General features: G+C 29.9%; 2 protein-coding genes across 2 annotated transcripts in view; one reads left to right on the top strand and one right to left on the bottom strand.

The window, feature by feature from the left end:
• Positions 1-7,650, top strand: part of LOC106460180 (AF4/FMR2 family member 4-like) — a 174,629-nt gene extending 166,979 nt beyond the window's left edge. The window contains exons 15-20 of the mRNA XM_013919867.2: positions 155-218; positions 1,217-1,353; positions 4,460-4,537; positions 5,866-5,959; positions 6,696-7,128; positions 7,433-7,650. Coding sequence (XP_013775321.1) covers positions 155-218; positions 1,217-1,353; positions 4,460-4,537; positions 5,866-5,959; positions 6,696-7,128; positions 7,433-7,545 — 919 coding nt within the window. The 3' untranslated portion in view covers positions 7,546-7,650. The remainder of the gene's footprint in view (positions 1-154; positions 219-1,216; positions 1,354-4,459; positions 4,538-5,865; positions 5,960-6,695; positions 7,129-7,432) is intronic.
• A 5,345-nt stretch (positions 7,651-12,995) lies between these two features.
• Positions 12,996-14,692, bottom strand: part of LOC106460181 (ran GTPase-activating protein 1-like) — a 45,939-nt gene continuing 44,242 nt past the window's right edge. The window contains exons 15-16 of the mRNA XM_013919868.2: positions 13,808-13,932; positions 12,996-13,417 (exon numbers count right to left, since the gene is read on the bottom strand). Of these exons, the coding sequence (XP_013775322.1) occupies positions 13,339-13,417; positions 13,808-13,932 (204 nt within the window). The 3' untranslated portion in view covers positions 12,996-13,338. The remainder of the gene's footprint in view (positions 13,418-13,807; positions 13,933-14,692) is intronic.

Raw genomic sequence — 14,692 nt, 5'->3', positions numbered from 1 at the left:
GCTTTGAAACCTTCACCTTAATTTGTAGAAAAAAAAACAATATTTAAATAAAAAATGATTAAATCTGATTTCTAGAATAGAACATAGGAAAGAATATTTTTAATTATAGATTTTCTGCAGGATAAACATGTTTGGGTCATTATTATCTTTTTAGACATTATTCCTCTGACAACTACTTGAACGAAGCCAAAGAATTGAAGCATCAAGCAGATAAAGAGGTAGATTTGTTTTCATGTTTGTATTTCAAGTTAGTTGGAGCTTTAGAAATATCATGTATTAATGCATTAAGGAAGAACTTGAATATGATGGATGAGACAAAGGCAAATTTCTTTACTTCAAATTTGTTTATATGACCAAAAAATGTGAAATAATAATGAATTTCTCTAAAGTGTTAAATGTTATATTGTTCTTTATTTTTATTTCTTCAGTTTTGAAAATTTTATAATGGTTTTTAACACCAGAAACACACCGTAGTTCTTGTTATTACTGATCAAGTATTATTCTGTTCTTTGAAAGAACCTAATAGTTATAAACTAAGTAATTATATCATATATATATATTTTTAGGTATTTTATAAAAAGTCTTTCTTTTAGGGTAGAAGATGCACTGAAAAATGGAGTTAAACATTGCTTTAGACAGCAGACTGTACATGTTAACAACTGTGTTTTTTTTGTGTATGGTTTTGAAAAAAACATTTTAGGTTCCTGCCAAATGAGTCGATGTGTTAAACTTCATCTTCGTTCCTGAAAAAAAAAAAAGACTTAAACTTTAACTACAGAAAAAAGAAACTGCAATGATCCATGATAAACAAAGTAAATGATATGCATTGGAAATTTTTACCAGCATTGTTTAGATGTTTTATTACATCTGATAGTGTAAAAGGCATAATATTTTGATATTGCTTCTGATATACACTTTGCAATTAATTTTTTTAACAATTAAAAAATGAAATAATTTTTTAAACTTGAGAATATTTCGTTCTCCTTTAGCTCCTGAAAATGCAGTAATTCAATAAAAAAATTTTATTGTATTTCTTTTTAACATCTGGTAAGTTTTGTTATTCCTTTTTAAAATCCAGCAACATTTTTTTTTCATTACAAATTTTGTGTTACAAACCTTCAAAGTTATACTCAAAGTTCTGTATGATTAAAAAAGTTGTTTTTAATTTTAGTAAAGTTAAGGGAAAATTGTTTATTATAGATGATATGTTTTTTAGGTAGACAGGACTGTTCAGGCAATGAAATACCTAGAGGCTGTCTTGTACTTCACACTCACAGGAAATGCTATGGAGCACAATTGTGTAGATGGTGACAAGGTATACACAATGTACAAAGAAACTTTAGGTTTGATTAGGTATGTACTAATCTGTGATCTAGTACAAATGTAAAAACTTACTAATAAGTAAATTATGGACTCTAGCTATCTGTGTTTCATTGTTGTTTCACATGCAAGATATTTAACTGTAGTTTGAGTGCATAATTGTATATGGAGTGACTTTAATGGTTTTTCTGAGGCCCGAAAGACTGGATTTTTCTTCCTCTATAGGTAGGCTTAAGCCAAGTTTATAAAGCAGTAAAAATTTATTTTTGTCAGTATTTTCTGTACAAAAAATGAAAAAGTTGTTATGGGGATGGAATGTAGAATAAATAGATATGACCAAAATGACTAAAAACTGAAGCTGAGAACCAGAAATAACTTCTTCTGTTAATATAGGTTGCATAGATGTAACTCGGCAAAAACAAGTTCAGTTTTTCTGATTTAAAAAGAATTGTTTAGTGTAGCATAGAAGATCATGAATGGGAAATCACTTTAAAAAGTTTCTGTTTTTAGTGTGACAAAATCATTTTGTAGTGTTGGCTGACATTACATTGTATTTTATAGATTACAATATAAGATTGTTTAAGTGAATGTGATAGTTTTTTGCTTTAAGGTTTGAAGTTTATGGATGAACTTGGTCCTATATGTAAGGTTTCTGTATGTTCAGTATACCACACATGTGTGTGTGTGGTATACTGAAACATATATATATATATATATATTTTTTCTGTAGTTATTAATCTTTTACTATTTTGTTGATTGTCAATGAATTCTATTGACTTGATACAGGATTTTCAACTGTAATCAAAATATTTTTAGCTAGAGGACACAAATTGTGTTCCTATATAGGATCCACATTAGTATAACATAGCACCTACTGAAGCCATTTAAGTTTAGCTCATGAAAAACGTTATTGAAAACTATGTCTCAAACTCTGAGAAGGTATGAAGACTTGTACAGTACTAGTAGAATGCTCTGACAATTTTCACCATAAGCAATTATCTTTTAGTATTTGACTGAGATTGTCATTATTAAAATATATTATCAAAAATAGTTGGCTTCACCAATGTTTGAGTGTTACTTGGGTTTCTCCCATTAGGACTTATTCAACTAGTTAATTTGATTGTTTTCAAGAGGGCTATCCAGTTTTTGCTGACCTCTATGCTAGATTGACTGGGTTAAGTTGATGTAGAAGGTTTATTTTATTTTTATTATGTGTGGTTCATACCCCATTATTTTAGTATCATTCCAATTTATTGCATGGTCTTCTCTGGCATAGTGGGTTATTTCAGATAGATTGGTATTACTGAGTCTTGTACATGTATCATTATGCTGAATTCAAACCTTTTTAAGTGTTTTTGCTCTCCATTGAATATTTATAAGGTGGTTTGGTTTGTACTAATTGCAACTTTAATGTGTTGTGGCTCGTGAATACTGTTTTGACTTTATACCAGTAACATATCCCCTGTATGTTTTCAGGGAGACCTTTGAACATGGAAATATTGACTGTATATCTGTAATTTTCTTATTTATCATCTTTATTCTCTTCTTTATCATGGATTTCCAGTATCCATTGATCTAAATCCTGGGACTTCAAGTAACTGTTTACAGGGGGTTACATTTGAAATGTTCCATGTAGATGTTACAAGAAAGCTTAATTATGAACTCACCCTTATCATCAGTATTAATAACAAGAAAACCTAGTTATAGACTCATCCAGTCATCACTTCTCAGTAACACTTCGAATATAACACCTTCAGAACGACTGCTCTAAGTCCCATGATTTAGCTGAAATATGTTGACAGTACATTTGTAATATGGCCAAACACTAAATGCAAGACTTAAGAATTCATGAACCACTTGAAAAGAAGCATCCAGTTATACAATTCACAATATTTAATACAAGAATATAACAAACGTCCATTCCTAGATGCAATGGTTACCAAGATATATAAATTACGTGCCACAAGCATTTACAGGAAACCCACAGATTTGATTAAATACATCAACTGTAAATCAAACCACTCCAATAGTATAAAGATGGGCATCTTAAACTGCCTAATTTCAAGAACGAACAAGGTATGTAATACCAAAGATGCCAAAAACAAGGAAGAAAAACACATCACTATAACTTTTATTGATTGGATACCCAGAACATTCGCTAAAGAAGATAAATACTAAGAATTATGAAGAAACTTGCATGTATGTAGTCACATTCCCCTATATCAAAGGTCTCTTTGAAAGTTTACAGAGGATATGTAAACTGCATAAATACAGAACAGTATTAAGAAGTCATGACACAATATGATCTCAGTTAATACACACCAAACCATTTGAAGACTCAATGGAGAACAAACATCATTTATAACATTCCCTGTGCACGTAATTCAACACACTGGAGAAATTCAAAAGGCCAATAAAAGTTGGAATTCAGAAGCATAATAAATGTACAACACCCTGTAATACTTATCTATCTGTGATAGTCCATCATGCCAGAAAAGAAAACTGTAGAATAAATTGGAACATTACTAAAATAATAGGAAATGAACCACACGAGAAATAGAAAGATAAATAAAGCCTTCTACACCCACCTGACTGATGACACACTACATAGAAGCCAGCAAAACTGGACACTGCTCTAGGAAGAATTAATGTAAGTTAGTTGATTCAAGTCATAATGGAGTGAGGAGACCCCCGACCAATGGGAAAGCACCCAGTCACTCTATCAAGAAGACCTAAGCTATTGAAGATAGCAGCAGGTTACCAGTCACAACATGCTATAAAATCTAGCTATTAATTAGTAAATAAAAATATTAGAGCTAGTTGATCACATAGGCTACTAACCATGACAATTATTGATGTATGATTACCACAACCTTAATGTGAATACTTTTCCAAAATATTTTGTAAACAATATACCATATTGTTATTGAGTAGCAGCACTATTTCCTTGTGAATTGAAATTATGTGGTAATATTGTATTTATTTTATTAATAATTGAATATCATAGCCAGAATTTTGTTTTTCAGCAACATACACTGTTTCGTTGTGAAATTTGAACCTTTCTGTTAATTTTATGTAAAATTGCAATTTGGGTTTGATATATTATGAGATTGTAATATTTTGCATACTTTTTTTTCAGGCACATTTCTTCAAACTTTCAAAAATGTCAGCACAGTTCAAATTATGGAAACATTGACCGAAGATTAGCTGTGCTAAGGTAATATTTTTTAAAATGATTATTCTGTTTTTCCTATAATATTGTAATTTAACAAAGACTGTGACTATGTCAAAGCAAATAAATGAATGTAGTGTAAGTAAAACCTACTTACAATAAATTAAAATGTACAAGAACACACTAGTCAACAAAATACATAACTAGTTTAAAACTTAATTTTGAGCAGAATTACATCTCATCAAGATAAGAACATGAGATGTTGCTCAGTAGATCTAAGTAAGCTTTTAGTATGGAGAAAAGGCCTGGTGGTTAGGGCAATTGACTTGTAATCTGTGGGTCATGAATTTAAATCCTCATCATGGAACATGCTCTCCCTTTCAGCTGTGGGGGGCATTATAATTTGGCAGTCAATTTCACAATTTGTTGGTAAAAGAGTAGCCAAAGAGTTGATGGTGGGTGGTGTTGACTAGTTGCTTTCCCTCTAGTCTATCACTGCTAATTTAGGGACGGTTATAATAGATAGCTTTGAATGAAAATTCAGACCAAACCAAGGATGGAGAAAATGAATTTAGTATAGTTTTTATTCATACATCCTATTTTAATCTAATATATGCCCCCCAGTGGCACAGCGGTATGTCTGCAGACTTACAACACTAGAATCCAGGTTTCGATACCCGTGGTGGGCAGAGCACAGATAGCCCATTGTGTATCTTTGTGCTTAATTACAAACAAACAAACAATCTAATATTTTAATAGAAACTCAGTACTTTAATCAGTAGTAAAGATGGATAGCCTCAAATATTCTTTTGTATTGACAGTGATTAAAGGTAAATGAATGAATAGCAACAACAACATTATTAAAAAAAACATGAGAATTATACAATCTCTGTCATTATCAAAGTGTACTTTATAAATATAAGAAATTAAACAAAGTTAGTTTCAAAAGAACCGCGATACCATACAATAGAAACGTATGAATGTATATAAATCACAACCAAGTTTGCTTTTGCATAAGACATCACTAGACATAAAATGGATGGCTGACTATTTTTTTTTAATAAGTTTCCTAGTAGCAGCATGACATTTTCCTGAAAGTTATATTTAGTTTATGGTGCTACTTTTAATCAAATAGTCTTGTTTGCTGCTAGGTTCTTAAAATGTTGTAATATTCTTTAGCTTTATTTATTTTTTGAAAGGAGAATTATCTGTTAAGATAAACATTTTAAACAAAGAAGAAGCATTATCACTTGTGACACTGAATGTCATTGGAAGAATTTAATATGCCCGGTTTGTAAGTTTGAGCATGTATGTGTTAAAAGAGAATTGATTTGTAGTTTCAGCATAGTTGCAATTTATTCTTTTTCTCTTAGCCTTAGATGCCAGTCTCTGCTTTACCTTAAACTGTATCGTTTAAAGAGGGTTGAAGTCAGAGAACTACACAAGTCTTTAAATGACTTTCAGAAGGTGAGATTTGAAAATAACTCAAGATCTGTAATGAAAACACAGTTAGTTACTTCACAGCTATGATGTGAAGATGTTATTAAAATTTATTACATTGTTCATACAAAATCTTTTGAACTTAAAGATTCATGTTGAATGAGCATGAATTATATAAACATAATTTAATAACTTTATTTTAATCCACTTGTGGCACACTGCAAAGTATTAATTGTTAAAACATATTTAACTAGGATGAATGACTTCTCATACATCAGTGTAAAAAACATCCTTTTATTTTGAAGTTTACTCGTAGTTTCAAATGCAAAATACTCATTTTTTTTAAATTGATTACAAGAAAGTGTAATAAATTAAATTGAAAATTTACTAAGAATATCTTGCAGACAATATTGAAAATCATCTTTGAATCAATAAATGTAAATGGTTTATTTCTACTTAAATTCCCTTTTGTTTTGATAATTCTACTTATTTCATTGTTCAAAATTAACTCATTGACTGCAGCTGCTCTAAATGCATGTGGAATTTTTGCAAGCCATACCCTGTATATGGCACACTTGCATTCAACTGCTGGAGGTGGACCGTACCCTATACCGTGAATCAGCAGTCAGTGGGTTAATATATAATTATATACAAATATTTCAGGTTTTTGTCATTTTCATTCCACTGAGACTTAACATGTATATGCAAGTATTTATTTCAAACTTGTGGCTTTGTAATATAATGATTTTAATGTTTTTAATAGTCTCCAGCCAGTCAAATGGTTTCCCATCCATCGCCACTCCCACCCAGCAACTATACTCCAAATCCTTCATCACGGTTTTCATATCCTTCTCCATGTCATTCAAGAAGCTATGGTGGGTCTGGGGCTAATGGTGTTCCTTCCCCACATTCTCCCACACCTTCACCAGCAGGAAGTGTGGGGTCTCAGAGTAGTGGATACAGCAGTAGTGAGTTGAATGGGCGCTGCAATACAGTGCAGTCAGGGAATTGTCACAACAGTCATTCCATATCAGGCCCAAGTCATTTATCCAGCACACACTACCATTCAACTGTGGGAGTTCCTCAGAACATGTACAGTATGATGCAGAAACAAAACATCCACCTTACAAATCTGCACATGTGTTTGGATCTGTGGGAACAAGCTGACTTTCTGATAGAACACAGTGGCTCACGAGGTATCTTAGAATATTACTCTCTCTAATATCTGTTTATGTATTTCTAATCAATCCTATCCTAACCAGATTTGTATTATTAGATGTATGTTTTGTTTTTATAAGTGAGAAGACTTCTCATTATTTGTACCAGTTTATCTCGTATGTTACACATTTTGAACTGTTTCTTGGTTTGATGTTAGTTTGTAAGATATTTTGCCTTTAAATTTTTTTTTATACATGTTTAATAAAGAAACAAAGAATAAAATGTTGACAAATGAATATGTATACTTATGCTTTAACATATATTTTATCTTTCCTGCTTCAGAATTTTTTTCTGCACTGGACAAAAGTTGTGGTCACCTAACACTCCACAGCTCCTTTTCTGACCTTGTCCGTTATGTTCGTGCTGGACTCTATAGGCTTAAGGAAGGAACATGAAGTTCAGTGGATTCCCATTTTTAGAAAAGAACTGAACTGGTTCCTGCAAGTCAGGGATCATTTATTGTAGCAAAATGTACATTTTCATCACATTTTGAACACAATGTATAGGAGCAAAATTTCATCAGTGGAAGTTAATACTCCCTATGTATCTTACACAACTCCGATTATCAGGCTGGAGACTCATGTAATCGAGAAATAATGCTGTTTTCTCATCCAAGGGTTATTATTAAATATGTATGTATATTTTTGTACATAGTGTAACTGTAAACCAATTTGTGCTTTTTTGTTTGTTGCAGACACTTGGGATAGATATTACTCGTACACATAATACGTTCATGATGGAAAGAAAGTTAATCACTAATTTTAATTTTGTCAAGTACAAAATATTATAAGTTAGTTTGATTAAAAAGTAATAAATAGCTAGCAATCAATCATTTTTTATTATGTTGAATTTTTGATAAATTTAAATACAGCAGAATTAAATTTTTATTATACAGATTAATTCAGCTTCATGGAATTACATTTTTATCCCATGTTTTTCATGTCTTTTTTTTTTGTACATGAATTTTTCTGTTAAGTGTAAACATATTCCTTTTTATCTATTATATTGAAAGTTATATATATATATGTATGAGCAAATATATGAATAAGAATGTCAGAGCAGGCATAAACATTTAATTGGATTTAAGATCATTGTATGTCCAGTAAATTATGTGGTTTGTATACTGCAAAGGCACTTTAAAGTCAGGTGTTGATCATAGCTTCAAGATTTAATAAATATATACAGCAAAAATGTTATACCATACAACTTGTAATCTTGCTATTTTACAGGATAAGAACTATTGAGAACATTCACATAAAAATGGAAAACATTTTTTACAGAGGTTTTTCATTTAATCAATTCTACCTAAAGACTTGTTTTACACACTAAAACAATTATTCCAGTTGATTGATTTTGCAGGGTTTACTTAGGAATCAGTTGGATAAAATACTTGGTTTAAATTATGTCTGTTTTCAGATTTTTGATTAATGACATGTTTGACTGTAGAGAAAGTTCATAAAACAAAATAATTAAAACCTTGAAATTTTTGAGACAGCAGATATTTTTACATTTACTTACTGAAATGTGCTCATCTATATAGATTTACTCATTATTGTATAAAGCAATTGACTTGCTAGTTATTATCAGCTAGAAAAAAGATTGTCTTTTCATAGTTAATTTATTTCGTTTAACTTAAAAAAAAAAGGTTGTGGATATTTGATGTAGAATGGAGTTCAGCTCGATATAAAATTGTTGTTGAAAAGGTTGGTCTTGTGAACTTGCTGAAATATTTACTCTTATTGATGTGTCCACTTTTTACATTTTTTGTGATCTGTGTATACTTGTGCTGTATGGACAATAGTGCCTAGATTTGTTAAGGATTTACTGTTCGGACTGCTGTTTCCCCTTGACCAGTGCACAGTTCATGTAAAGATCATATGTTTAAAAATGTTTTTGTGAAGTAGAGACTTAAAACTACATTCAACAGAAATTATGTTGTTGTTGACATGATGTTCCAGTTTCTACTTTGTGTTGTTTTAAGCTAAAAATGTTTGGATCCCCCAATTATGATAATTTATTTTATGACAGATATATATGGCTATCCATTATGAAATACTTTTGAAATGAAAGTTTGGTTTTTCTTTTATAAAAATAAAAGACGAGTGTCTTCTTTATAAAACTAAAGTGAAATGATGATGTTTAAAATGCAGTGGAACAAGATTTTTGTCAAGTAATTTCATTCAGCAGATATATAGTTTTCTGTAATGTCAATACAAAAGAGGAATTTATAATGTTCTTAAGAATTTGAGTTTATTTATATAGCATATAAAATTGTTAAAGTAATGTAAAATAACTTCATATCACAACAAAATTGATCCTTTTATATGTATACATATATATATATTTCTAAAATGAAATAACTACTTTATATAATGGGTTTCTAACATAATGGATTGAGAGAGGTTTTTTTAAATTGCCTGTCTAACAATGACAGGTTAGGGAGTGATAGGCTTTTTTGTGTGAACTTTCAAGGGGACCATGTGCTAAGGTATGAGTTCAGATTTCTTACTGAAATGTTTCTAAGGTAAGCTGTATTTATGTGTTTTAAAGTTAATGTGCTTTATAGAAAAACTGATTACATATTATAAAGTTCGATTGAAAATCTGATCATTATTTCTGCATTTAAAAAAGTGAGCTAATAATTTTCATGGCTCTGCAGTAAAAATTAAATCTTATGGTGTCCTTAGTTCAAGAAATATATTTTCTGTATGTTAAATATTAATTTTATTACAGTTGTTTTATAGCAATTTACAATGCTTATTGCTGCTATAGCTTTTTCTAGTGTTTCAGAAATGAATGGATATTAAGAAAATATTTCATAAAGGATTTTTATTCTTCAAAGAAAAATGACTTTCCGACTTTTTTCATAACAATATTGTTGAAACCTTTGTTGTTCTGTTTAGCACTGAGTACTTCTTTAACAGCAGAAAAAAAAAAATTGAATTATAAAATGTTTATCTACATTGAAGAAATCAAGGAAAATTTAGCATTTGACAAATTTTATCGCTTGTTGCTTAACTTTTTGTTTGTGATAAACGTTCGGTGATCTAACTCTTTAGTAATGCTTTTATCTAGTATGAATTTTATGCAGTTGTAATTCATACTAGGATGAGAAAAATATATTTTTTGTTCCCTTCAGGAAACTGGTGCTACAGTTTCTCTTGTCTTTGTATTGTGACTGCATTTTTCTTAAGTGTTTGATAATAACTATGCTACACTTCTAATATTAGTTATCAACGTTAACATTTCACCATGTCTGTCATATATTAAAGCTGTGAAAATCTATATTACAGATGCTTAAGACTTTTATCCAGGGTTCTTGAGGGCTAAAATTCAACTTGTAATGCTATAAATAGAAGCCGATTGTTCATGACCCAATATATCTATATATAAAAACAAAACTTTGTTAAAAAAGGATGTTTATTGTAATATAAATGCATGAACTTTCCATGTATTTTACATATCAGAAGATGTGCCCATAAAGATCATACATTTAATCTCATGTAAGTAGAATTTAAGTTGTCTACATCTCTGCACCTGTTGTTAATGAAATGTTTTAAATTACATTATTAATTAAGTTTATTTTGAGACTTGTATCTGTCTCATTATATGTTATTTCACTTTTAAACTGAAAGAATTTTAGTCAGACGTTTCCTGGAAAATTTTCAAAGTAGTCAGGATTTTAAAAAAATATTAATGCTCCTGGTTTCTTTGAGTCAATTTAAATGGTTTTGATAGTTCTAGGTTGGTTGCATTTTTTAAATAAACTCGAATTTGTTGGTGAAATTTTCAATTATTTGTACATGTAACCAATATAACAGAAACACCATCAAAAATACTTTGCAGTTTCCCAATCAACGGAAGTAGGAAATGGCTTGATATCAAGCTACAAAACAGGACTGTCAAATTAGATTATTACCAGGAAATTGTGAGCAATTAATTCTAGGTACCTTAAATGTAACCCTTTCTCCCTTAACAAAACTCTGAATAGTCAAAAACAAATTTCATACAGAGCTGTTTTACCTTTAATATTAAGTTCTGGTGATAAACTCAGTGTGGTTTACTTTGCATCTTCAGTGTACTTGGTTTTTGGAAAGTTTTATTATATGTCAAAATGAGCAGCTAAAAATAAAATATTTACATTAAGGATGTTCATTAATACTTATTCTGGAAATCTGGAGCTGAAAATCTTTCTGTGAAATTATGTATTTGAAAATGTATAATATTACAACATAATAGTTTTGTGTAAATGTTACTTGTAAAGCAGCACAACAGAGAAAATAATATTGGCTGTTAACTGGCAGTGTGTCATCTACTAAATGTTTACAAGCTGTGAAAATAATGCTTGAAGTATTAGTAACAATTAATTTGTTTTATTACATTTGAACATAGGGGATTCTGTGGGCCAAATTCATTTTGAAGTTACTAATCTGTGCAATATAGTTTTATGGAAAATGACATGTACTCATAATTTTGTCAAGTGTATTTTAATTTGATTGTTATAGTGTGTAAGTAAAGCTGAAAAGTTTCTTACTACAAAGCTTTGAATTGGATATATAGTAGTACTGGACATCTTTGATTTGAGCAGTGTTATTATGTGAAATTTGTACTATGAGGGCATGTGTGGACAAACCACTTTATAATAGTGGCTATAATTTTTTGAAAGGATTTCTAGGAGTTGATCCAGGGTAACACTGAAACCAGTGAATCAAGTACATTTAGGGTTATACGATTTATGCACGACAAATAAAACGAAGTTGTCTTCCTAAAAATGCATTGTGAAAGTAAGATTTGTAAAAAATAAAAGAAAAAAAGTTATATCTTTGTGTAACAAAACAATTCCAAAGTGAAGTATATTTTATATAAAATATATTTATTAACTGCACTACAATCCAAACTGATAGTGTATAAAAAGTTAAAACCTTTCTTAACATATGAAACTGATCATACAGTTTTCCAAAAAAAATTAACCAATTATAAATGGTTATTCCACAGATGTTGTACAAAGTAGGACAGGATCACATTACTAAACTATGACTATAAGGATAAGGAACATTATCTGTGTATTCAAGATAATTTGCTGTGGAATTTATTTTTTAATTGTGTATTAATGTAGATTAGAACCTATATGTACTGCTCTTTGAGGTTAGAAGTGGAACTGCATTTCCTCCAAAACAGCAGTTTTATAGTCTTGATTAAATTGGAACTAGGCAAAGGAAATTGTGGTTCAGTAAGTAAGAAATTAATGAGTCATGTGAAATGAAACATCTGTATCCTTGTTTTATATTGTTTCATTTTTATTTATCAGTAATAAAACCTGAAGAAAGCATAAAAGGATTATATTATTGAATACTTGATGGAATAGGCTCTCTATAACAGTTGTTACATTAAAAAGGAGGGAAAGAGATATTTGTTTGGGAAGGTGGATGTACAATCTGAACAGTTTAGTTGCAGTAATATTACATCTCACACTTTCCCAATGTTACCAATTGTTCTAAGTGCAAAAATGAACTTAAGAAGTTTTAAGATAGTGAAATATAGTCATGGAATGCAAAAAAATCAATAATATAAATTTCAGGTGTCAGATGCATGATTATATAAAAGGATAAATTTTGCCTACTAATTTTTATGTGCACACCATACTTGTTTTTCTAACCTAACAGAAACTACATTTTACATATACTGTTTTTGTACAAGTACAAAAGCTTACATTATTATTATTAGTTTATATGTGAGCTGTTAAGGGTTATGATGACTGTTTTTTTTTCATGAAAATTATATTTGGTCAAAATATGCACAATAATTATGACACCTCCTATCAAAATAAAAAACTGTCTACACACAATAACAAAGGATTCTTTTTGTTTTAATGCAAGGTTTTGTACAGAAAATATTAATTTCTACCCATCAACAAACGCTGAGCAAAACTATGCCTGATAATCACAAAATTCAGTCTCGAGTAGAGAAACAACTTATTAGAACACTGACACGATACTGTTAAAAATACAAGTTGCATCTTTAACTACGGTCTTTTTAACATTCACAAAAAGAATTATGTGACAATTATTTTTGAGTCTATTACAGTTTAATAACAATGGCATTGAGTTATAGTACAGATAAATTATAATCACAATTTTTTCTTCTTCTTCAGAGTAACTGTTTAGTGACAGGAAGACAAGAAATAAAAATTATGTTTTCTGAAACTGATAAAGAGCTTGCAGAAGGGAATGTTTAACTTTTCCACAAGCATTCAAGGCTTTGTTGGGCCTGAAATAAACATCACATATATAAGAACATTGTTTGTGCACATAAAATGTTTAAAAGAGATATATAAATAAATTATCAGAAAAGTGTATTTTCAGTCTGAATGCGAGTCTCATAATTTTACTGCTTCAGTAAACCATAACATCTGTGGTATTTACAAGTATTCAGTATATCTAACCAAATAAACCACAATAAGATTTCAAAATTAATTTATACAATAATGGTATATGTGACTATTCAACTGATCTGTAGCTATGTTGTTTTCCTCAATTCCAATAAAGGAAGAAAACTAGAAAAAGTTTTATATAAACTGTTAATACTCGTAATGAAAGTGCTGTACAAAAAATATAGCCATAAACTTAACACATCAGTGACAAACAGAACTGTAGCTACCTTGAAAAGAAAAGGTGTAGTACATCTTTGCTCGAGTTCTTGAAGTATCCCTGTTTCACTATATGTTCTAGCAAGACAATGGGACCATAGAGATCGGATACAGGTCTAAATTTTTTATCTTCACTCTGAAAAATAAAACTCTTCAGCCTTTTGCATTTATATCTAGGGTTGATCACAAAAATTGTTTTGTACGCATTTAATTATAGGCTTTCTTTATTTGATTATTAATTAGTTTTTGCAATCTAAATTACTGTGGTAAATCACACAATTAGTTTATGAGCTGCTGTGATCTGGCACACTGACATATATATATATATATATAAAAGGACCACCGCTTTATATGTGAAAAAGCATAACTTTGTTTATCAGTGTACAAAAAGAGTCAATACAAAGTCTTTAGGTATCCCAGCAAACAGAGGGTATTATTTTCTCCATCACGGTATTTCAAATTTTCAAGTATGACTTCAGAAACTTTGTTCTTTTTAAAGCCTTCAATACTCAGTAGCTAATAAATATTTCATTCAATTAGGGATTGTAATCAACTACATAATAGTACTAATTGGAATATACCAGCAAGTTGTATTTTATAATTCTTTTCATTTTTTGTTTTCTTTTGATCTTCACCATGTTACTGAGCCATTTGAAGGTTTCTAGTTAATGGCTCAGAGACAAATGAAAGCAAAAAAACCATGCCTTACATGCATGAAAAAGGAATACAGTAATTTTTAAATAGTTTTTAGGTACAGAAACTACTGAAGGCCATGAACAGAAGTAGAAGAGGTCACTATAAAATGCTCTTTATGGGTCAATCATAAATGACAAAAATTTGATCTCTTAATACAACTTAATATTCAAAAAAATGTTTAATTATTAATAGACCATAAA

This window comes from Limulus polyphemus, unplaced genomic scaffold (genome assembly GCF_000517525.1).
Source record: "Limulus polyphemus unplaced genomic scaffold, Limulus_polyphemus-2.1.2 Scaffold724, whole genome shotgun sequence".
Classification (NCBI taxonomy): Eukaryota; Metazoa; Arthropoda; class Merostomata; order Xiphosura; family Limulidae; genus Limulus; species Limulus polyphemus.
The sequence above is the reverse complement of the archived record's forward strand: the minus strand, read 5'-3'. Positions and strand labels throughout refer to the sequence as shown.